The sequence below is a fragment of the Strix aluco genome, chromosome 28, assembly GCF_031877795.1.
Source record: "Strix aluco isolate bStrAlu1 chromosome 28, bStrAlu1.hap1, whole genome shotgun sequence".
In the NCBI taxonomy this organism is placed as follows: Eukaryota; Metazoa; Chordata; class Aves; order Strigiformes; family Strigidae; genus Strix; species Strix aluco.
In genome coordinates this window covers 1,749,601-1,773,433 of record NC_133958.1, presented here as the reverse complement: position 1 = coordinate 1,773,433, position 23,833 = coordinate 1,749,601, and the positions used below count along the sequence as shown (strand labels likewise).

At 46.1% G+C, this 23,833-nt stretch overlaps 1 protein-coding gene across 4 annotated transcripts in view; it reads right to left on the bottom strand.

Annotated features, from left to right (window-relative positions):
* The window catches only part of GFPT1 (glutamine--fructose-6-phosphate transaminase 1), a 44,733-nt gene that overhangs the window by 12,966 nt on the left and 7,934 nt on the right, over positions 1-23,833 (bottom strand). For 2 of the 4 annotated variants that reach the window (XM_074808292.1, XM_074808291.1), the window contains exons 1-17: positions 22,587-22,668; positions 21,388-21,495; positions 20,864-20,971; positions 19,349-19,474; positions 18,668-18,726; positions 14,739-14,873; positions 13,643-13,704; positions 12,810-12,889; positions 11,849-11,902; positions 9,071-9,176; positions 7,649-7,812; positions 6,973-7,068; positions 6,555-6,652; positions 5,289-5,409; positions 3,576-3,733; positions 832-946; positions 400-527 (exon numbers count right to left, since the gene is read on the bottom strand). In XM_074808292.1, coding sequence (XP_074664393.1) covers positions 400-527; positions 832-946; positions 3,576-3,733; positions 5,289-5,409; positions 6,555-6,652; positions 6,973-7,068; positions 7,649-7,812; positions 9,071-9,176; positions 11,849-11,902; positions 12,810-12,889; positions 13,643-13,704; positions 14,739-14,873; positions 18,668-18,726; positions 19,349-19,474; positions 20,864-20,971; positions 21,388-21,495; positions 22,587-22,665 — 1,797 coding nt within the window. In that variant the 5' untranslated portion in view covers positions 22,666-22,668. Of the gene's footprint in view, positions 1-399; positions 528-831; positions 947-3,575; positions 3,734-5,288; positions 5,410-6,554; positions 6,653-6,972; positions 7,069-7,648; positions 7,813-9,070; positions 9,177-11,848; positions 11,903-12,809; positions 12,890-13,642; positions 13,705-14,738; positions 14,874-18,667; positions 18,727-19,348; positions 19,475-20,863; positions 20,972-21,387; positions 21,496-22,586; positions 22,669-23,833 lie in introns of those variants that run through there. The other 2 variants (XM_074808295.1, XM_074808294.1) reach the window with 2 other exon arrangements.

Below are 23,833 nucleotides of genomic sequence, written 5' to 3'. Positions count from 1 at the left end.
CAGAACGACAGGGATCTCCTCGAATGTAAGAACTGCAACATACGGTTTTTAGAACGTACACGCTCAGTTTTGGATGCTGAGCACTCCTGGAAAGGCCACCCCAACAGTTCAAAGAACTGATTTGACTGGGGTGCCCAGTCTGTCACAGTAAAGCATTCCCAGTGAGAATGCAGAAAATACACCCACCCTTTCAACCCCTGTGGCCTGTGGGTACCTGCAAGCAGCAGCCTGAGCAGCGTTACCGTGACTTTTCACTATCGGACCCAGTACATCAGCCAACACGCCACAGCTGGTACCTGCGTCTAAACCAACTTGTAGCCACGTGTCACTTCCTGTGTGGAAATCTGAAATCCACGGCGAAGTGTGTTTGAACCATCTTTAAATAAAGAAATCTCTTACCAAAGCTCCCTCAAGGCATGTGGCATAATGGTAGCCACGTCCCATGATGAGAACAGACTTCTGATGGTAGAGCTCAGTGGCTAGCTTCTGGATCTCATCATCCATACTCAGCACTTCTTTAATTAAGTCTAGAAGGAAAGAGAAGAATTCAAGTTGTCTGTGCTCCTATGCCTGTGCCCCTCAAACAACAAATACCCTTCACACTTCATACACACAGATAACAGTGACGTGTAAAAAGTGGACTCAGTGTTTTAACAGTCCAATGTAGTAGTCTGAAGACATTAGAACATGGTTGTGAAAGTTAATGCTGACAGCCACGTTGCATCTATCTGATCCCCTCAGTATTTCAAAGCAAAGTTCAGGCGTTGCTGAAGTTCATCTGTGCTACTGAGTTTCACTGGGTGAGGTGCAGTAAATGCAGCAGTTTCCTACCTGGCAGTCCCTTTAGCCCACGCATGATTTCCTTGCGCCTTTCCTGCATGGAAATTCTGTCATCACACATCATCAGAGCAAACATCACCAAAGAGACAAACTGGCTGGTGTAGGCCTAATAAGGAGGGGGAGAGAGAGGGAAAACACATCATTACAAAAGTAACCAAACAGTTGTCACCTACTGTGTAAAATCCTTAGACTAGCTGTTGACTTTATTTTTAACATGGTACCAAACAGCAGCTTTCATTCCAACTAACTAGCAAAAATGAACGTGGAATTGAGATTGAGATTGAGAGCAGCCCCAAGGAGAAGGGCTTAGGGGTGTTAGTGGATGCAAAACTGACTGTGAGCCAGCAACGTGTGCTCGCAGCCCAGAAAGCCACCCGTGTGCTGGGCTGCACCCAGAGCAGTGTGGGCAGCAGGGCGAGGGGGGGATTCTCCCCCTCTGCTTCGCTCTCATCAGACCCCCCTGCAGTGCTGGGTCCAGCTCTGGGGGCACCAACAGCAGAAGGACACGGACCTGCTCGAGCGGGGCCAGAGGAGACCACGGAGATGCTCGGGGGGCTGGAGCACCCCCCTGTGAGGACAGGCTGAGAGAGTTGGGGGGGTTCAGCTGGAGAAGAGAAGGCTCTGGGGAGACCTTAGAGCGGCCTCCCAGGGCTTAAAGGGGCTACAGGAAAGGGGGGAGGGACTCTTGATCAGGGGCGTAGGGATAGGATGAGGGGTAATGGGTTTAAACTGAAAGAGGGGAGATTTAGATTAGATATAAGGAAGAAATTCTTCCCTGTGAGGGTGGGGAGGCCCTGGCACAGGTTGCCCAGAGAAGCTGTGGCTGCCCCCTCCCTGGAAGGGTTCAAGGCCAGGTTGGACAGGGCTTTGGGCAACCTGGGCTAGTGGAAGGTGTCCCTGCCTGTGGCAGGGGGGTGGGACTGGATGGTGTTTAAGATCCCTTCCAACCCAAACCAGTCTGTGATTTGATGAAATTCACAGGGCAAATCTCATTTGAGCAAACCTCAAATGGAGGTGTGCATTGACACAATCTCCTTATACTGCAAGAGATTAAGATACAACAAGCAAAACAGAGTATTGTCTGGTGATTATTAAATCGTATTTTGTGAGCATACCTGTGTCCTTCTTTACTACAAGTAAATGCTGAAAACACTGAAGACAGGCAGCCCCACTGACTGGAGATGTCCAGTGGAAGCCCACCACTGACATCTGGCCATCACAACAGGACAGCTAGCTGAAATTTTTTTGGACCGCATTCAAGGAACACAAAGGCAGCTGCAAAGGTAAGTGATTTGCCACCCCGCTTCTTTAAGAACAGATTCTGAACTCTTCACCTTGGTAAGGTTCCATATTTGTCTAAAAGACCATAGTGGCTGGTGTCACTGACTTTGGAGAAAAATCATCTGCACAGACAAGTGAAATTAGTGCTCAAGCTGAGGCAATTCTTTTCACAAAAACATTTGAGGCACAGTATCAAACAGCTATTGCAAAGCCTAGCCTCTGAATTCCCTATAAGACAAATGTTACGAAATGTTCTGTGGTGCCAACCTGGGATTGAAAGTGCTTAGAAATAAGATTAAGGTTCGCAGTATTTCTGTCCCTTCCTAAACAGTGATCAAACAACCTTTCATGTTGCTGTACTGGAGAAGATTTAAATAGCTCTGAAGGAATCTAGAAAAGCTTCAGTTACGCTGACTAACAGAGTTTGATATGGAATGTGATCTACTTTGTTTTGGTGCAGTTGAAGGTTAGAGAAGTAAACAGCACCAGTCACGCTAACAATGCCTGGGGTTGTTTATAGTGTGTTCCCAAAATTAAGTTCTGGACAACCTTAGGGCAGAACTTTTTCAAGTTTGTATTTCATATACGCACAACTTTGGTAACTCCCCACATCACCAGAGAGAAAATGCCATTTTCAGTTATCTCCAACATAATAATGTTGGCTATGTGAAAACAACCCAGGGACAAACAACTCGTTCAAGAGTTTCTTGTAAGAGACTCACGAATTTTCCATGATCAAATTCCCCAATGAACTATTAAACTCGAATGTGGTTTTTGGCTGAATTTATGTAACAGATTGACATCATCTCGCCTCTAAATATAACTAAATCAAAGCAGATTTCACCATGCAAAGCACTTCATCAAAATGAAATGCAGCAAAGCAAGTTGTTTTATACTGTATCATGCATGGCCAGATGCATCAACCACAGAATAATTCTGTTAGGTGGACATTAATACAGGTTTTCTCTAAAAGCCCATTCCCTCATTTGCCAAAAGTATAGTTCTAATATCACACTTTCTTTAGCAAAGCAGCACCATTAAGGGCAGTTACATGTGGTCAAAGTTTTCATAATCTTGTCTTTTAATTTCCTTTTTCATCTTTAGACCTTAAACTGAGTCTGAACCTCAAGACAAATGATGGCAGAGAGGAGGGAATTCTTGCCTTTTAGGGAATTCTTTCCTCTGAGACCCTTTTGTTTTCAATGTTTAATATTGCTTCCTTATAATATTTCAGTTACAAGAAAAAAAAAGAAGCCCTTTGCAAGATAGAAGAAAAAGAAAATAAAGAGTCTTGCTGGGCACATGGTCGTTAACGACACAATCATCAACAGCAACCTTTAAAAATGGAACCAGAAGCATTTGGAAGAGGACCAGTGCTACAGCCAGCACCTTCAGGAGGAGTTTCAGTAACAATAATAATAATGATCAGTGAGGTCTATAAGCTTGTGACTCACCTTGGTACTGGCAACGCCGATCTCTGGTCCGGCATTGATGTGGACTCCACAGTCCGTCTCTCGCGATATGGAGCTGCCGACCGTGTTAGTTATGCCGACGGTTAAGGCTCCTCTCTCCTTGCAGTACCGGAGACCCATCAGCGTATCTGCTGTCTCACCTGAAAAGACAAGTATTGACAGTGCCATGGTCGGTGTCGGTCACTGCTGGCACTGCAGACAGAAAATTGCAGCGACTTCCCAAACAGAATCTGAAAGGTTTGCATTTGCCTGCGAGTCAAAGGAGTTCGAGGTTATTTCAGACCCAGCACACTGTGTTTTAAGCCTAAAAAGAGAACAGTGAAATCTAGAAAAACACAAAACCTCACAACAGTAGTTGGGGTAAGAAAAAGTTGGTATTCTCCTATGGTTAAAAAAAAGAGGCAGTTCAAGTATATCTTCTTTAACAAAACCAATTTTCTTCCTTTTCCTGGTTAATAAAAATTCACCTGGGGCAGGGTGGGGTGGGGGGAAGACAAGTATTAGGGATCACTGGACATAACCCCGCTGGGGCTGCAGTGGCACTAAGTTACAGCCTTCTGAGCCCCCCCCCACCTTCCTGCCACTGAAACTCGGGGCACTGTTGGGCTGCTGGCGCTTACCAACAACACAAGAGCTTGCAAAATCTGTCACCAAAGAGGTTACGTCTAAAACTAATTATCCCCGTTCAAAATTGTAAACACAAGCTGGCTTAGGTGGGACTTCATGTGTTGATTCAAAAACTCGAGATATAAAGGAAGCAGAAAAAGCTGGTTTAAAGGAACATGATGGGTGGGGGCAACTGGGGTTATTTGAGTTCAGTATTTGGTTTTCTATTGCCCAGTGACCAAGCTCAGGTTCCAGGCAAATCTTTGTTCATTGCCACATCCAACACTTCAGGGGAAAGGTGCATCCCCTGGTGTGCCCTCAATCGTGTGCCCTGGTAGGGGGGACAGTGCAGCATCTGCACATGTATTCAAAAAACCCAGAGAAAACCTGAATGTCAGCCCCCTGCAAAGAGCGGATATTCTGAGTTACTTGATCCTGAGAAGAAAAAATTGCTACCAGAAGGATATTTTAACCTATGGAGAAAAAGTAACAACTAGTTTTAGTATCAAAGCCAAAGATCAGTTATGGAAATCTGCAATAGTAAATACAACTAAGAGGAAAAAAAAAAAATGTAGTTTTGTATTGCAGCTGTCCTTGAAAATATTTTGAATGCGACACACATCCCTATTTTGTTTTTTAATGCTTAAGTGTGTCTTTTCTCTCATATTCCACTCCCAGGTTGTTGTATTTTTTGATACTTGTGTGTAGTCATTTCTTTTATGGATCCAAGCCACCGTATAGCTCAGTATCTGGTAGTGCTTTCACTAGAGAACTAAAACTATTCAGAAGAAACTATCAAGTTGCCATTACCCAGAGCTCAGTAGCATTTTCTTAGACGGATGGAATATTTCCTCACAGAGAAAGGAAACAAAACTACTGTTACCGTATGCAAGACTCAGCCAAACCAAATCCTGCCCCAGCAGGCAGATGGACAGAAACCACTCTATTTCTCCCCCATCTCTAGTACATGTGTGCCAATTCCTTCTCTCACACGTACCACGTGCAAGAATCAGGCCCTGCTGCCTTTTCCCTCCCAAGCTAACATTTACAGGAAAGAGGGGAGTGGGAGGTGGCAAAACGAGACCATACCTGACTGGCTGAGGAAAAAGCAAACATCATCTCTGAAGACAGGGGTGTTTCTGTCCAAGAAGTCACTGGCAAGTTCAACCATAACGGGTAATTCGGTCAGTTCTTCCAGAACCTGACGGGTCTGGTAAAAGGAGATGTCAGAAAGTTACATATTACATCGTGTTTAAAAAAAACAAGTGTTTGGAGTACAAAAAAGCCTTCTAGTTGCCACACACTGGAAAATATTACTATCAAAATACTGTGTGAAAATTAGTGCTGGGTTGTATTTTAATTAATACTGTGTGAAAATTAGTGCTGGGTTGTATTTTAATTACTCAGTATACCCACACTCGAGTCGCACAACGCCCCTGCGAAAAGCGACCCTGCTTTTGGCACCATGAAAAGCCTGAGGCCAACTCCTCCCTCACACGTGGATTATTCTTAAGTCAGTCTCGCTTATTATATAATACTACGTATATATTATATAATACAGGGTGTCCTTCTGTCAGACTGTAACTTGGACTACTGAAGAACTCAAAAACCACCACCTGTATCCAGGCCAAGCCAGTGACTCGTTTTGGCTAGTCGAAGGATTACTGTTAACATTATCTTAAAGAGCTAGCCAAGATGAACAAAAATTTTCTTTACTGGTCCTTGTAAATCAGCAAACATAGCTGCGTTCTGCAGCGCTTCTGAGAGAAGCTAGAGGATTCCTCTGCGAAGCTGCAGAGTGCTTTTAGTTGCAACATTACGGGCTGCCAAGCTACAATCTAAAAAGGCTTCATCTACAGCCATCGTGTTTTAACCAGTGATTAGGCCGAGCCTTGACAAAACAAACCCACACGCTGGCTGTAGGCACAGCCAGTACCTCTGTAAGGTACGAAGTGGAGCCTCTTCGCTCCGAGCAGGCACCGCTGTCTGCGTAAAGAGCAGAGGAGGAAATCCTGTCTGGCTCACGGCAGCCCCTACCTTGCTGCAGCACTTGCATTCTGCTCTCGCATTGTCTCTTCTCCCGCCAAATGTCTTTTATGGCAGAGCAGGTTTTGTTTTTTAAAGCCTTCCATAGCAATGAAAGTCACAGGCAACGTTTTCAGAAATTTTCGAGTTCTCAGCTTTTATTTCCTACTGCTCTTGGCGGTGAAAGTGTGGTTGTACGCAGCTTTCAAAAGCTTCATTCATCAGCGGGCACTTGCTCAGTCTTAACCTGCATCAATCCTTAACCTGCTCGACACAGGCGATCCTGTGCCCACTGTTCAGTTCTACAGCTCACAGAGACTGAGCACTTACCGCAACGCCAGCGTGGTAACTTGTCCCACAGGCAATAAGGATCAACCGACGACACCTCTGAATCTCCTTAATGTGATCCTTCAACCCACCGAGATTGACTGTGAACGAGATTCCAAGAGAAAAATTAGGGTGGCCACGTAGCAGAAATTCTCAGGATTAGTGGTGCTAACACACAGCACGTTACAATCTCCATCAACCGCTTTACTTTTTGAGATTTTTTTTTTTTTTTTTTTTTTTTTTTGGCAATCTCACCACCAGCGCATGTAATTCTGGAAGCGCTCCCTGCGAGACACACACATCGTCTTACACCAGCGTGGTTTAATCTCCCATGTCATCACCTACTTCCTCCTCTATAACTGCTGTGAATAACTGCTAGATACTGAGCTGTCAAAAATAAAGGAGGCTTAATCTCAATTACCAGTGTAGTCATCAAAGTTGACCCTTCCTCTCATCGTATTAACGACAGATTCTGGCTGTTCAAAAATTTCCTTCTGCATAAACGAGCTGAAGTTACCTATAAAAGAAAGAAACAAACAAACCAAATGAGAACATTTTAAATTACCTCCTGGTAATTTACATTTTTCCTGTGTATACAGGGAAGAGCTTGGACCAGAGTCACTAACAGACAAAAGTTATTAAGCTGATGATACTTTTTTTTCTGCCAAAGCATCAGCTCATCATGAAAGCTAGATTCAAATTACTAAAATGTGTCAAAGGAGGGTCAGATCTGGAACAGCAAACCTGCTAGGGATCAATCTTGGAACAAAAGGATGCCTCCCAGCAGGAGGCAGAATCCTCAGCCCCAGAGTTCTCCTCATGATGGTGTTAGCAGCCAGAGGGCAAGTCCCAGCAGATGTAAGGACAACTTTTTTCACCATGAGGGTAGTAGAGCACTGGAACAGGCGCTCAGACAGGCTGTGGGATTTCTGTCCTTGGAGACACTCCAGGCTCGACTGATCAAGGCCCTTTAACACTCTTGGCCCTGCTTTTAACACAGGGATTCGACCAGTGACCTCCAGAGGTCTTTTTCAACCTTATTCTATGACTCCAGGAGGACCCGTACATCTACACAGGTGACATCCAGAAGATTTTACCCTTCATGATTTGCTGAAGTTCCATCTGCAGGGTCTGGACGGCGCGTCCGGGGTGATCGCCTGCTGTGCGTTTAATCCGGTGGATGGAAAGACGACCGTCGACCACAGCTGCTACATCATCATCTTCAAGGAAAATCACTCTGTTGGTATGCTCAATGACAGCACTATAAAAGCATACACCATTTGCCATAAGACATTATTCTTCAGAGAAAGATGAGGGCTACAGCCCTATTTATAATCCAACATACAGCTTTTGATTCAAGAAAGTTACTCATTTCAATGGAATTTCTTTTAAAATAAGAGGAGTACTGTAAAGTACATTTCCACACTGCCAATATAACTGGATTTTTTCCACCTACCTCATTATTAATTTCAGTGCCTGCTTTAAGAAGAAACTATGAATTCCTCAGACAAAGCAGGGAGTGCAGCAGTGTGATCTAACCGTTCGAAGCTAGAGAGTGGAAGTCAGGAAGACAGTGATCTGCCCCAGCACACCGCGTGCTCAACTACAGGTGCAGATTCCCTTCTTGGTTCTCCCAGTGATGGGCCGTTGTCCCTCCCTGCATCTCATTTTCTCCATCTGGGAACTGGGGACAGCTTGGCCACCTGTTAAAGTACTCTGAGATCTGCTTAGGAGCACTCCAAGAATTAAGCACTATTGAATATTGAATACCTTCCCTGCCCACCATTTACTTGGGGAATGTCAATATTGGAATTACCAGTAGGGTTTAAAATTTCTGGCCAGGTTTTAGTCTGTACTCTCTCTTAGTTGAACAGTAACCTGTACTGAAATCAGGTCCCTACTTTAGTAGCTTTTGTTCTGAAAAACTCTCTAAAATCAAAACACATCAGGGTATCCTTAGACTCCCCAAAATGCTCTGATTAGAAGAGCTGCAGAAGTCAACCACAGCAGTATTTTTACATTTCTGGAACAAGCATTCAGCTCCCTAATACAGAGAAAACCAAAAGCTCTGGTAAATATGCTGCTGTCAAGTTAGTGTTTCCTCCCTCCACTGGGATTCAAATAAGCCACCTTTGATGATAAAGGAATTGCAGAAGTGCTGAGATCCCTGGAGAATCAACACAATTCTCCTGATAATTAGCATCTATCCTGTTAATTTAGGTCAGTACTCTCTCAGGTTTCCTATCACTCACCTCAGAAATCTTATCAGCAGATGTGCTTCAAGAAGGGTAACACCACTATTCCAAAGCGAGCGTTCATTTAACAGAAACTCTCTTCTAATCCACCTCCATCTCTCTCAGGGCCACGTATGGTAACTCGTTAATGTTGGTAAGGTAATGGCCACGTACACATAACTCACTTTATTCAGAAAGAAACCCCAGCCCCCCCATCTCTCATTCAAGGCCTCAGCTTTAAACAGCGTGTTTTTATACATGCTAAATGATACTGGAAAACATTACCTAGCATCAGAAGCAAAGTAGTACTCCACAGCTTTCTCCTCCACAGGGAAAAGGCAGGTGGTACTGTCAACGCGGGACAGGTTGCAACTTCCCTTCTTGTCTTTACCTAGAAGACACGAGGATCAGGTACGGCACCCGCTGGCGAACGCGGAGCGCGGCGGCAGTGTCAGACTCACCCCGAGGTCCCCAGGCACCGTACCAACATGAAGCACTATTTTCATCACTGTGAGTGGTCACAGTAAATTTAACAGCCACAATGGAAGAGGGCAGCGTACCAGCACTCGTATTATTGTGCCCTTTCTCAGTTTGCTTGCAAGGTTTTTATGGGCTTTCGAATTAAGTCTGCAAGTGTAATGTTAGTCCAGAGTTTTAAGTTTAGGGGAAAATGCCAGTAAAAATTCAAGTTAAAGTTTATGTGTGGCTCCACTAGGAGAAGAGAATTCAAGCTGCTTTATAAGCAGCCACTTCTACCAACATCTGCCTGGTTGAATCTGACCTTTTTATCATTTTAAGTTTCTCCTGTGCTCCCATTTCACTAACTTTCCCGAGGCTTTCAGAAATCAAGCAGAATTGCTCTTTCTTTGTCAGTTATTCTCAGCACTGGGGAAATTCTTTCAGAGCTGCCACCTGTGCAACCACACTGCTCCACTGAGCACCGGCAGATGCAACCCAAACCTGTTTTTGTCTGGCTGAGCTAGTTCAGGCACAGATCAGGAAATCCATGATTAAGTACTCGGCCTTGTTCCTGAGCTACCACGTACAACCACCTCACTCTGATCCAAAAACTGTACAGCTGGGAAGCTGCTGCGAGTCGTATGCTATTGCCAGGGAAGTCTCTAGGTGTACCAAAGGGTGTAGGGCTAAGAGTCGGCTTCTGAAAAACCTGTGCTAAGCCTTTGAAAAGGTTCAGTGTTTCACCAGGGACCCTTTCTGAAGTGTTCTGGCAATTCCCAATACTCTCCAATCCTCCGCCTCCTCTTTCACTGCAGAAAATACTTCTCAGTCGCGAGGCTCATCAGGAATGCAGATGAGGACCAAAACACCTACTGCTCAGCACTGACCTCAAACAAAATTATTTGCCAGTCATTGTGCACGGTATGGTAAGGGGGTGGATTAATCAGCTTATCTAGCAAAATGTGACTACTGCTGAAGAACAACAATGCTGAAGTTACTCTATTATAATATTTATTCCATAAGCTCTGATGTTGTGTTTCGCCTACTCAGTGATGTAAGTAGATGATGTTTAGATTTATACTTCTGTAAATGAAAATGTAAAGAAAAAATACTGCTTTCATGTTGATACTCAATAAGAAGGTTCCACTCAGCCAACAATTTAGAGCCCTCCAGTTATTAAGTCAGTAAATGAGGAAAACAACTGCTTTGTTGTCGTGTTGAGACAGGACAGACTGATTTGTTGTTGAGAAAGGACAGAGCAAAGGTGTTAGCGGCCGTTCTCCAACAGAACCACCCACACTTGATCAAAACATGCAAATTTTGTTTCTCAAAATAGAACATTTCCCTGCATTGACTTTATTATGTTGCATTGCTTTCCTGGATGTGGTTAAAAAGTTACAGTGAGTATTACCAGCCAATTGTGGTTGTTATGTTACCTATGGATTTGTCCATAGATGGTCCATTTATCTACAAATAACCTGGACTGTTGCTCTACAGCACCTACCTGCTGTTTACTAGAATTTAGAAGCAACACAGAAGTAATCTTTTAATCTTTTCCCTTCTAAATCAAAGAATGGAAAGAGACATCACAAAGAATTAACACAAGTATAGTAAAAAAATGGGCAGGGGGGTCAATTTTTCAGAAAAGCCTTAGTGCCTCTGAAAGCTGAGGGCTTTTGGTTCTTAAAGCCCCTGGGAATTAAGGTTAACCTGACTTCAGAATTTTACTCTAAACACTTTACACTGACTTAGGAGAGATATGTTTGGTAATAAGAAACAAAACCTCGCCTCATGTTTGGATTCAGGTAAACCAGCTCCTGAGAGAGAACAAACGTAGTTCACCTTTCAACAGACTGAGGTTTGTTTCTCCTCCAGCAAAAGAGCAGCGAGTTCACCCACAGAGTGTCAGTGCCTGAGGCCATTGTCTGCTGAGGGTGGAATCTCATTTATTTACAGAGCCAAGAATCAGATCCTTTCCTCTTACAGAAAAGCACTCTCCTGCTTCAGATTGGAACTTAGTTCATCACATCACATACGATGGGTTAGCCTTTAAAAGAATTACTTGACATGAATTAAAAACGGTTCACCCTGATAAAGGCACCAAGGGCAGCAAGTTCCAGCCTCAAGTCAACCTCGCTGCTGCAAGGCAGGTTCACACTACGATCAGGAAGGACGTAGCTCTTTGTCAGTCTGAGCTCTACAAGGAGTTCTGGAGAACGCTTGCACGAGGTTTATTAGCAGCCTCCTAACAGGGTCTCAGTCTATTGTTTTGTGGTGGTTTTTTAAGGTAATTTACTATTTCCTTCTGTAATAGGAGCTGCAGGGAGCACGCAGCGCAACCTGCACTAAGTCATCAATCTTGCACATCTGCTGAGCATTGGCAGAATATTTGAAATGGGATGGGTGGATTCTCCTCTGTGTCGCTCATGGTGTTTCTGATCAAGAAGGAATTCTCATTATCCCACTTGTTTCACTACACTACACAGAAAGCAATAACCACATATTAAAGAGACAATGCATATTTGTCTCATTTATTGATTCCTTTCCTAAGGAACTGGAGGATTTGTCTGAAATTTCAAGTATTAGATTTTCTCCGGTAGGCACCTTCCTCCATTTTTATGGATATTCCATCAAAAGAATGATCCATAGATTGTACAGCTGAAAGGGTAATTGGGAAAAAAAAAACAACAAACAAACAGCAAACTTCAGATGATCAGTGAAAAAAATTAATTATTACATACATACATTAAGGATTACTGCTAATTATCCAACATCAACCAAGGGTAAGCACAGACAAAGCTTACTGGGACTGGTTCTTCACGTTACGTGGCAGAAGCTCTGGTTAGCAACACCGTTAGGAAGTAGCAAGACCCAGGGTGACAGGGAGTCCCTCTGATCACTGCAGGGCTTAGAGACCTAGGCCAGTGCCCAGGGACCACACGGGTTCACACCCCTCTGACAACAGTTAATTATGGGATAATTCTTAGGCACTTTTCATTTTCAAGGGCGCAACTATGTGTCTACACATAGTGGTAAAACACACGTGTGAGAGAAAGATGGACAGACAACATAGATTGCCACATGCAGGGTAACAGAATTGTACTTTTTAAAAATTGGGGGGAGGGGGGGGGAGGTGATAGTGAAAAGCCTTCAATAGAGTCATTTTTCTTCTTGAAAGCAACAAAGTCCACAAATGTCAACATGCCACGGATCAGATATAAACTTCAGTAAAATATAAACTTAAGTATCTAAGTTTCACTATATTATTAACTTTACTATACTGAACTATTCTATTTTATTCTATTCTACCACATTAAGATGTGTTTTCCTTGCAACCACTGGACATTTAAAGCTTTGATTATAAAACTACAGACTAGCTGGAGGTATACGGTGGTTAAAAACTTACTTTAAAAAAAAAAATATCTCTTTTTTTAATGGTTTATAAATGAAAGTTTAAAAGTGCAATATGCATCCCAAAGCAGGCAACCGTGAAACTCTACGCTTGTACGTTGGTCCGACTGTGACCGGAACGCGGCTCCTCTGGGGAGGGGGGTCTCACACTCACCCGTCCGGTAGAGTATCGGGATGTGGTCGGTGGAGAGCTTGTGCTCGCTGCGCACTCCGATGAGCAGGGGGCTGCCTCGCCTGCAAGGAGACAGAGTCACAGCCCTCAGCGCCCCAAGATTCATCACCCTGACATCCGACCCTGTGTTATTCTCCAGCACAGCAACTGAATTGAACTGAAAAACAGCGAGCTGCTGCCAGATCAGTTGTTGGTGCTGCAAACACCGGAGGCCACAAGACAGAGAGAAAGAATCTCTGAATAAACACAACGCAAGGACACGAAGAATCTATCTCAAGTTTAGCCAAAACTCTGAGAGAGTAACTGTGATCCCACGGACACTTGAACCAGAAACACACTGGCTGTTGCTGTGTATATCAAACAGCTACAGCACTGGAATTCAACACCTGTGTGAGGCACGTGAATGGTTAAACCAGCCCGACTGATGTTTAAAAGTGGAGCAGAAAACCTGAACACCGGGCTGGCCCAGCAGCAAGTCAAACGGAGGACTTGGCCGAATGCTGCCACAGTGGTAAACACAAAGGAAAAGATAAAACTGCCTCCTTTCACATCTCGCAACCAGAGTCTACAAAAAAAAAAAAGCCATTCCAGACCAGTTGTGATACAGGTGGTCGCTAGCAAATTTTCCAAACATTTTTAGGACTTTTCTGTTACAATAAATGGAAAACAAAAGAAAGGAAATGAAAAAACAGCCACCACCCTCACCCCAGCAGATACAGCATGATGAGAACAACCTTTACTCCACTGCGTTCTAACCTGGGGGGACAGAAAAAATAGGGTACAACAAGAAGATTCCTTCCCACAGCAATACTTACCTGGTACCGACAGCCTGACCAGGATAATGAACACTTTTGAACACAAGGGCGAAAGCACCTTCCTGGAACAAGAGAAATAAAAAACTGCTTAACCCTTCACTCGAGGCCTGGGCCACCACCGCAGGGGTCCCAGCACAGAAGCTGCACCCGTGTTTCTGCGAACGAGAGATCCCGCACAAGCGGCTTCGCAGCCGTCTCCAGCACCACCAGAAGCTGCAGGCACCTCATTCTGGAAGGACGTCCCTCCCCTGAGCCCAGGTGGCTCCTCCTCAACCATTTAATGAGTCTTCTGGACTCCCAGACAGACTCTGCCCTCGGACAGCGCTGGCTCCCCGTGCAAGCGCTCCTGTGTTAGCCCAGAGTGCCGCGAGGGAGCTGACAAAGGCCAAGATCTGGTAAAAGAAGCGCCAGAACTTTGGGGCGTTTGCTCAGGTGCAGCGTCACCGAATGTACAGGTGAGCCACTGCCATCTGCCAGCAAAAGGTGCTCTTGGTCTGTTGCTATCACAGCTCCTGCTGGGCAAATCACTGAAAAAAACGTGTCCTGAGCAAGGGGCTCTGGGGCGTGAGGGAATTGTGGATGGATCCTGCTCCTGGGCACAGCTGGGCGCCGCGGAGCTGTGGGCTGTGTGCTGAGCTCCCGCAAGGGGTCAGCAGCTCTTCCACACGGTTGCAGGCAACCTCTGAAGCACAGATTTATTTTCTCCCTGCCCCAGGCCAGCTCCCACCCCCTGCCTGCTCACCAGCCAGCACATCGGGGACTGGCTGCCTCCAGATGCTGTTGTGCCCCCAAACGTAGACATTTTTCACATGAGTATTGAGTAATGTTAAAGAAAAATGATTGTACAGAATCATCTCGGTTGGAAAAGACCTTGAAGATCACCCAGTCCAACCATCAACCTCACACTGATTGCTCCCAAATGTACTTCTGAGATGAACTGTTAGAAGTAGGAAAGACAAAACCCCTCCTAACACGTGTCACAGAACGTCCTGTGGCACAGCCTGGGCAATGCAGGAGCACAGTTGTTATTTTTTTGTGCGTCTGTGTGTCTGTCCTGGTGTGTGTCCCCCCGTCCCCGCCCCGCTCCCGGCACTACCAGCTGCTGGATGACTCTCTCCACCAGCGTGGTGAAGCTGATGTCGTCGCTGTCCCGGTTGTCGTACATGTACTTGACCAGTTTGGCGATGCTCTCCGTGTCCGTCTCCGACTCGAAGTCGTAGCCCTTGCTCTCCTGCAGCGACAGCGTCCCATGGGGAACCGGCCCCTGCCTGCCCTTCCCACCTTGCTTTTCCTTTCTTCCTTCCTTCTCTCTCTTCTTCTCTCTCTGCTTTTCCTTCCCTTTCCCTCCTCCCTTTCCCATTCTTTTGTTCCTGCATTTCCTTTTCCTTCCTTTCTCCAGCCTTTTTTCTTCTCTCCTACCTCTTCTTTTTCCCTTTTCTTTCATTCCTCCCATTCCTTTTTTTCTCCTTTTCCTTCCCTCTTTTTCTTTTCTTTGCTCCTGCCTTCCTCCCCACCTTTCCTTTTCCTTCCCTTTTACCTTCCTGCCTTTTCTTATTTTCATCCTTCCATGCTGCATTTCTTCCTTTTTCTTCCTCTCCTTTCTTCCATCCTTCCTGTTTTATCCTTCTTGCCTTCCTTTTTCCTTCTTTCCCCTCCTCTTCCTTCCCTCATTTTCCTTTCATCCTTCTTTCCTGCCTTTCCTCTTCCTTTTTATTCTCTTCCCTCCTTCCTTTCCTTTTCTCTCCCTACATTTCCTCTTCCTTCCTTCTTCCCTCCTGCCTTTCCCCCTTATTTCCTGCCTTTCCCCTCCTGCATTTCCTCTTCTGCTTTTCTTCTTCCCTGCCTTTCCTTTTTAACCTTTCTGCCTTTTCTTTTCCTTCTCTCCTGCACTTCTTCCTTTTTCCCTTTCCTCCTGCCATTTCCTCTTTCCTGCTTTTACTTTTTTACCGTCTTCTTTCCTGCCTTTCCTGTTTCTATCCTTCCTTTCCTCTTCCTTCATACTTTCCCTTTCATCCTCCTTTCCTGCCTTTTCCTCTTCTTTTCTTCCTTTCCTTTCTTTTTTCCTGCCTTCCCTTTTTTGCTTTCTTTCCCCTTTCCTCCTTCCCTCCTGCATGTTGTCTTCCTTCCTTTTTTCCTTTCCCTTTTTTGCCCTTCCTTTCTTTCCTGCCTTAGTCCTTCCTTCTTCTCTTTTCTTCTCTCCTGACTTTCCCTTTTCGCCTTCTTTCCTTTTCTCCTGCTTTCCTTTTTCTTTCCCTCCTCCCTGCCTTCTTTCCTGGCCTCCCTTTTCCCTCACCCATCCTTCTTCCTTTCCTCCTTAATTTTCTCCTTCTCTTCCTGCATTTCCTCCCTTTTCCTTTCTCTTTTTTTCCCCTTCTTTTTTTCTTCCTTCCTTCCTCCTTCCCTCCCTTCCTTCCTTCCCTTGGACTCCTTTTCCTTCCTCCCACTTCCTTTCCATTCTTTTCCTTTTCTTGCCCCCCATTTCCTCCCTACCTTTCCTTTCCCATTTTCCTTCCCCTTTCCTTCATTTCCTTCCCCTCCTTTTCATTTCCTTTCCTTTCATCCCTCCTTCCCTTTTCCTTCCATCTCTCTCCTCCATCTGGATGTGCTTCCTTCCTTTTCCCTCTTCTCCTTCTCCTTCCCTCCTGCCTCCCCACTCCCTTAGTGCGCGAGGGGAAGTACCAGAGTGAGCGTGAGCGTCCAGGAGAGCGAGGATCAGAGTGGGGGTGTGAGTGCGAGTGGAAGGGTAAGCGCGAAGCGGGGGAGTGAGCGTGCATGGGAGCGTGCACACGATAGTGCACAAGGGAGGGGGTGAGCGTGTGAGGGCGACAGTGATGTGAGTGGGGACTGAGTGTGCACAGAGAGGGTGAGAGTGAGTGCGAGCAGAGTGGGGAGCGTGCGTAAGATGGAGAGTGTGAGAATGTGCAAGTGGCAAATTGAGGGTTCAGTGCAAGAAAGTGAGGGTGAGTGAGGAAGTCAGTTTAAGCGTGAGTGAGGGTGGGCGTTTGAGTGCAAATGTGGAGTGAGTGTGTGTGCGAGTGCTCCCCTGAGTGTGAGCTGGGGTGTGCACCTGACTACGAAATGGGGGAATGAGTGTGAGTGCAGGAGTGAGTGGGGAACGGCGGTGCAAGGGGTGGGGTGAGTGGGGGTGAGTGCAGGAGTGAAACACGTGGGGGAGCGTGAGTGGGAGAATGAGTGAGAATACAAGGAGCAGAGTGTGAGTGGGGAAATGAGCTGGGGGAAGGAGGTGGGAGTGTGGAGGTGAATGTGAGTGGGGAAGTGTGGGAGTGAGAGTAAAGGAGTGTGAGAATGAGCAGGGCACTGAGGAGGGGTGTGTGTGAGTGAGAATATGAGAGGGGTGAGTGTGAGACAGTGTGAGTAGGGGCGTGTGAGGAATAAGAGGCGGTATGTGAGTGAGAGTGGGGGAGTGTGTGAGTGGGAGAGTGTGAATAGGATGAGAGAGTAGGAATGGGGGAGTGAGGAGTGGAGGGTGAGTGTGAGTGGGGGAATGAGAAGTGAGTGTGAAGTGAGAGAGGCATGAGTCTGGGGGTGTGTGTAAGTGGGAGAGTGAACATGAGAATGAGTAGTGGAATGAGGGCAAGTCTAAGTGGGGGAGGAGTGGGAGTGAGTGTGCGAATGAGTGGGGGAATGAGGAAGTTGAGTGTGAGTGGTGGAGTGAGTGGAGGAGCGTGGGTAGAAGGGTAAGTGGGGGAGTGAGTACAAGAATATGAATGGGGTGAGAGGGAGTGGGGAGTGTAAGAGGAGTGTGAGATGAGTGGGGGGAGAGAGTGTGAGTGGATTAAGTGGAGTGTGGGGAATGGGGTAGTGAGCGAGAGCATGAGGAGTGTTAGTGGGGTGGTGGGAGGGTGAGTGTGAGTGGAGGAGGGTGAGTGTGAGGGACAAGGTTTGCGGGGGTGTGAGTAGTGAATCGAGTGTGAGAATGAGTGGGGGAATAGGGTAGTGAGTAGGGGAGTAGGAGTGGAACGGTGAATTAGAGTGGGAGAGAGTGTGAGGGAGAAGTATGGGGGAGTGAGGAGGAGTGTAAGTGGGAGGGTGAGTGTGAGTGGGGGAATGAGCAGAGGTGTGCAGCAAGGAGAGTCAGGGGAGTGTGTGCGAGTGGGAGAGTTTGTTACAGAGTGAGTGAGAACATGAGTCAGGGAGCGGGTGAGTGGGAGTGGAGGAGAGTGCTGAATGTGAGTGTGAGAATGTGAGTGGGGGAATGGGGCAGTGAGTGGGGGTGTGAGTGAAGGAGGGTGAGCGGAGTGTGTGTGAAATGGGAGAGTGAGTGTGAGTGGGGGGTGAGAGTAAAGGAGTGAGTGCGAATATGAGTGGGGGAATGGGAGAGTGAGGAGGAGGGAGAGTGGGAGAGCGAGGAAGAGTGTGAATGGATGAGTGTGAGGGGGAGGGAGTGGAAAGAGAAGGGTGTGAGTGGGGGAATGTGAACAGAGTGAGTGTGACATGACGGGAATCAGGAGTGGGAGTGAGAGTGGGGGTGGGAGGAAGGGAGGGAGTTTAAGTGTGCAAGTGCAAGGGGGAAGCATGAGCGGGAGAATTAAGAGTGGAGGAGTGTGAATGGAGGAGAGTGAGTGTGAGGGATTGGGGAGAGCGTAAGCTGAGGTGTGTGAGTAGGGTAGTGAGTGTGAATGCGAGAATACAAGTGGGGGAATGTGGGGAGTGTGAGTGAGGGAGTGAGGAGGAATGTGAGTGGGAGGGGGAGTGAGAGTGACTGGGGGAGTTTGACTGAGGTAAGGAGAGAATGGGGGGGATGTAAGTGTGAGAATGTACTCACAGAGTAGGGGAGTCAGCGTGAGAGTGTATGTGGAGGAGTGTGAGTGTAAATATGAGCGGGAGAGTGTAAAAATATGAGTGGGGGAACATGAATGGGGAAGAGTGAAGAGGAGTGGGGGAGTGTGGGAGGGGGAATGTGAGTGTGAGAATACAAGTGGGGAGCAAGCGGGGAAGTGTGTGAGAGCACAAGTGAGTGGGCGAGTGAGTGAGTGTCACACACACGGGGTGGGGGTCACTCACCAGGAACTTGCGCAGGTCCTTGTAGTTGGTGATGATGCCGTTGTGGATGACGATGAACTCTGGAGGCAGAGGAAAGGTCCCACTCAGCCCCAGCCCCTGGCCAGGCAGCGGTGCCCGCCGGGTGGGAAACCCCACGCTGGGTGGGATGGAGGGAAGAGCTTCACCTCCCGGTGTGACCCTGCCTTGCTCTGCCCCGGCCAGCAGCACTGGTGGTGGCAGGAGATGACAAGGGTCCGGTGGGCCCGGGGCTCCCGGGATCCTGCCCCTCCCCGGTACCCACCACGGACCGAGCTGCACGCCGCTGCAGCACAGAGCACAACAACCCCCTTCCGTACGGCGGGGATGATATAAAAACAGGAATATATAGGAAAAAAGAATACAAAATTCCATTCCAAAGTATAGCCATGAAAATTCTTATCACCCGATTGCATTCTGTGTCACCTCCTCCCTGCACCATGCCCAGGCACCCACCGAACCCCTGGGCACCAACCCCAATTCCTCCCGAGATCATTCACTGCTGCGAACAGACCCCGCAGCCAGAAATCGAATCTAAACCCCTCTGGCTTCGCAGGAACCGGGCTCAGCATCACGGCCTGCAACAACCCCACTGCCCCGGGCCCATCGCCTCCCCGGGGGCCAGCAAGCGTTTCCAGAGGCGGCTCCTCGAGCGCACACACTTACCGTTGTTTTTGTCCGAGCGCTGTGGGTGGCTGTTGATGGGACTGGGCTCGCCGTGGGTAGCCCAGCGCGTGTGGGCGATTCCAAGGTGCACATCAAACTCGATGTCGAGGTCCATGTCCTGTTGCTCTGCAGCAGAAGTAGGAGAAGTTTTTAGTTCTGAGAGGCTGTCCCTACCCCAAAGGCAACGTGGGAGTCTCAACCAGGCCTCCGGGGTCCACAGGACAGCGACGCTGACAGGGAAACAATCGGCAAATCCAACACAACGTCGAGAGTGTTTTCAGGGGATTCAGCGTGCAGATGCACTCAGGCAACCCCCCTGCACTCCTCACCCCACCAACAGGAAAATCAACTTTTAAGAAAGAATCCACCTCAATTTTATCTCTCAGGGATGCACCTTGTCATCCTGTCGCCTGCCATACTCTGTCAGCTGTGACCGAACCAGCCCCTTTCCTGGTTACATACCACTATGTATGGTTATAGATGGGTAATCATCACTAAACTTGTCTCCAGAAAGCATTCCATTAGCATTAATATTTCTTTGGAAAAAAAATACTCCTTTTGTTCCACACATGTCTCCACAATCTCTTTAAAACTGTATATCCTGCAATTGTCTTGATCAGGCAAACATTTCTTTGGAAATATTTTGTATATCTTCTACTTCAGTTATACACATACCACCTCGCCTGGCCTTTTCGGTTCCTGGTTTTCTCTACCCTAAGATTAGATCTACTTCTCTTCCTTTTGGATAAACAGCACTCCGCTCCGTGAGGTTCACTCTAGCATGGGTTAGAAAAGGGTAAGTTACAACAACCCAGCAGCTCTTGAACGCAAACTCGAGATCTTGACTCCTCTGAAAAGCATCTTCCCGCTCTCACACAGCTCACCTGTATTCACACCCCAAAACTGTGAGAGTCTTTGCGCTGTGCAGAGATTTAATGAACTTAATGCTTAAATCAAGGGAACATAAAGAGGCAGAAACAGATGCAGAAGACCCCACTCATCAATTTGACAGCTGCACACATCCATGAGTGCTTTCTGGAAGCCCACTGCTCAGATGCCTACTGGGATGGACACTTTAGCTGGGACAAGTATTACGTATCAAAATATACATTCAACTGGTGAAGTTATCAGAGAATTTCTCTTTTTGACTCAAGCTCTAGGTCTCTGATAATTATCTCCCAGTAATTCTCCTTTCCCCAGTTTAAGGAGTTTTCCATTTGGGGGTTTTTTTTGGTCTGTTTTCTAAAATGTATTTCAGGTTCTGTTTTCCTTTAACAGGATGTGATTCATTTGCCTTGAGAAATCAGGACTTCTCTGTAACTTCATGACAACGTCCACAGGATCACTGGGTTCTTCACAGCACACCTGTGACTGTTTACATTTCTGGCACTTTATATACAAGTTATTGGGAAATACAGCGTTTCTGGGGAAAGCAGGTGATATTCAAAACAGAGATGAGACGAGAGGACATTTCAAGGAAAGAGAGCAGGCAAAGAACGAAAGGGCAATACACACTGTGAACCTCTTCGTCCAGAGCCTTCACTTTCCCCTTCTGTTTGATAAGCTGGATTTTGCAGGCGTTAGCTTCCCAGTCTTTGTCGTTTCCGCCATCAAATCCCACACCTAAGCACCACCATGGAATATAAAAAAAAGAGTGTGAAGTGCAGAAAGTATATTACAGTATTTTATGTAAGCAAATACTGCCAATTTTTTTTTTTTTTTTACAGTGCCCTTTCTTCCCACAGCTGACCCTCCAAATAAAGGCAAAAAAACCCCTTAGAAGTGAGTTTTCCCTTTGTCACCTTGCAGGTATTTTTAAAGCCTTAGATAACAGGCCTCGAGAATGTTTATAGAAATCTGTATATTGAAAATTAATCCAAACCTCTGACCATATGCTCACAAGCACATCACATCCAATTTGTGCTCCAGCTTTCTTCCAAAGCAGAAGACAGTAGAAACCATTCACAAACATACCACAAAAAATCATCATTTACAAGCCAAAATTCAAAAAAGAACCACACTTGCTCGGAGATGGCTACCTGCAGAATCATAGCCCCTGTACTCCAGCCGCTGGAGCCCTTTGATAAGGGTCTCCAGGATCTCCCGTCTTGTCCGGGGAACATGGTAGTTCAGGTAAGCAAAGATGCCTGTATGGGGGAAAAGAGCATAATCTTACCACAAAATCACAGCTGAGGAAACTCTGTACGTGCCATCTGCTTAGTGTGCACTAAGTTAAACTCAAACAAGAACTCCTGCAGGAAGGTACCGCCGCGTTCGCAGCTCTTCCTTCCCCCACCGTTGCCAACACGTGTAAGAGATCAAAACTAACCACCGAACGCCAGCATCCTTCTCAAGACACTGAGAGAGACTAAACAGGACAAGCCTGGGCACGATGGGAGGAAGAATTTCCATGTGAGCTGTCAGGAGACAATGCAGGGGACAGGAAACTAATCACTCCAGATGAAAAATTCGGGGTGCACTAACACTGAGCTTTGCATCCTGAAGAACCATCTTCAAAAGGAATTCTTCCTTGAATAGCTCTAAGTTCCTCCCACAGACTAAGAGAAAAAATATTTAACTCATGCAAACTAACACCCTCAAACTAATGGAGCTATTTTTCCTGTAGGTTTCAAAGGAAGATAAATTGTTGCTTCTATTTTTAAGCAGTGATGGGGACACACAAATTCCTAGATCTCTAATGCCAACTATGGCTCCATTTCAGAAAGATTTCCTTTGGTGCCATCATAAAGCAGTAGCACGAGAAGACATCTATTGGATGCTAGAAATATCTGTACTTGAAATCTACCATTTCACCCTAACATTTTAAAGGAGAAAAATATCTGCATGGAATAGAAGCAAGCCAGGATTCACACAAATATCTGTATTTTAAGGTTTGTAATTTGAGAAACTTTGTTGAAACCTCTTGAGGAGAGCAGAGTTCAGTCGTGCAAAAACAAAGTCCTTTTAAAGGCATCCCAAATCTTTGATTTCTTCCTGACAGAACTGCCATACAGCCAGCCTCACAGTTCCCAAACTTTTATTCATGTGGAAAATTTTACTCCCAAGATGATTTTTGGAACATATATCTTTATGTTTACCCACAGATTATTTTAAAGGACATTTGAAAAACTGCATTTTTAAACTGTTTGTGTTTTAGAATTAAATAATTCAAAGCCTTTTGATGTGTTAATTTATTTTATAAGTAGAAATATGGGCTACTCAGAGTTGATGAATGCACCGAACACCACACAGCAAAGTGCTGAAACATTTCCAAGGGACTTTTTAGCCTGAGCAGGGCCAAGGGCATACGCAGCCATGTACCATTCTGATGCTCTCCCATTCCTTCTCCCTTTTCCATGGACTTCAGCTACAAGGTCTCAGTTTGTCATAAGCTTCACCCTCCCATTCCCAGAGCACGAGCATTAGAAATTACAGCTCCCTGCAGTTCTGCTGCAAAAAGAATGTCTCCATGTCTCGCTTATTTTCTTCCATATTGTTAGAAAAAATTAGATGCACATTCTGTCGTTCCTTTCTTAAACCACCTAGTCAGATGAAAAAAAAAAAAAAAAAGCAGCTTTACACTTGGTTTCTTTAGCTTCTACCTTCATTTTCCCAAAACCCAAAGCCTTTTCTGATAACCACTTGCAAGACTATCAGGACCAAGTTTACACAAATTTGCAGTTTCACTTCCATTGCTCCTGACACCCCAAAGCAATCACACACACAGGCCTGCTGCTGCCATCTCCTGATGGCATTTGTTCAACTTGAATGTTGGTTCCAGTAACTACACGGACAGGGTGAGGTCCTCCTCCACAACCCTCGGAGTTCACAGCGAAAAGCCCAACAGATAAAACACAGCAGCAGTTAACAAGCTCTGCTGGATTTCAAAAGCTGCCTCTGAAGGATACTTCCCGCATGCTCTCAATCTCCAAACCTTCCTCCCCACCCTTCTGGCAAAAAAAGTGTTTTCCAATTTGAGATACTTAGTTCACTCTGGTTCTAAAAATTGCATTCTCCAGGCAAACAGCAACCTCCCTGTTTACAAGCGAACTGACTCCAAAGAGCTGTCATCCAGGCTGAAGGACGGCAGGTTTCAGGTATATCCTGGAAGCATAAATTTCTTTAAATGACTTCCAGGTCTTACAACAGGAGTACAAAGCAGACTGCTTTACTAGCAGACAGCTGGAAAAGCCCCTCTCTCCATATTCACCAGAAACCTCCCAGACGCCCCGTGCAGCGGTAGCATTCCACATAAAAATAACAAGTGTGTGCCATAAAGCAGAGAAAACAAGCACACGAGATGTCTTTAAAAAGGCAGGCTGGGTTCCAGCAGTTCCTGACATTCCCCTTTACCCCAAAGCCACCTACCATGGCATCCAAAGCTACTTCAGAAGGCATAATTATAACCAGCACGAGTAATTACGGAAACATGAACGCTGCTTAGATTCTTCCAAATGAGCTAACTCATTTCAGAGTTGAAACCTC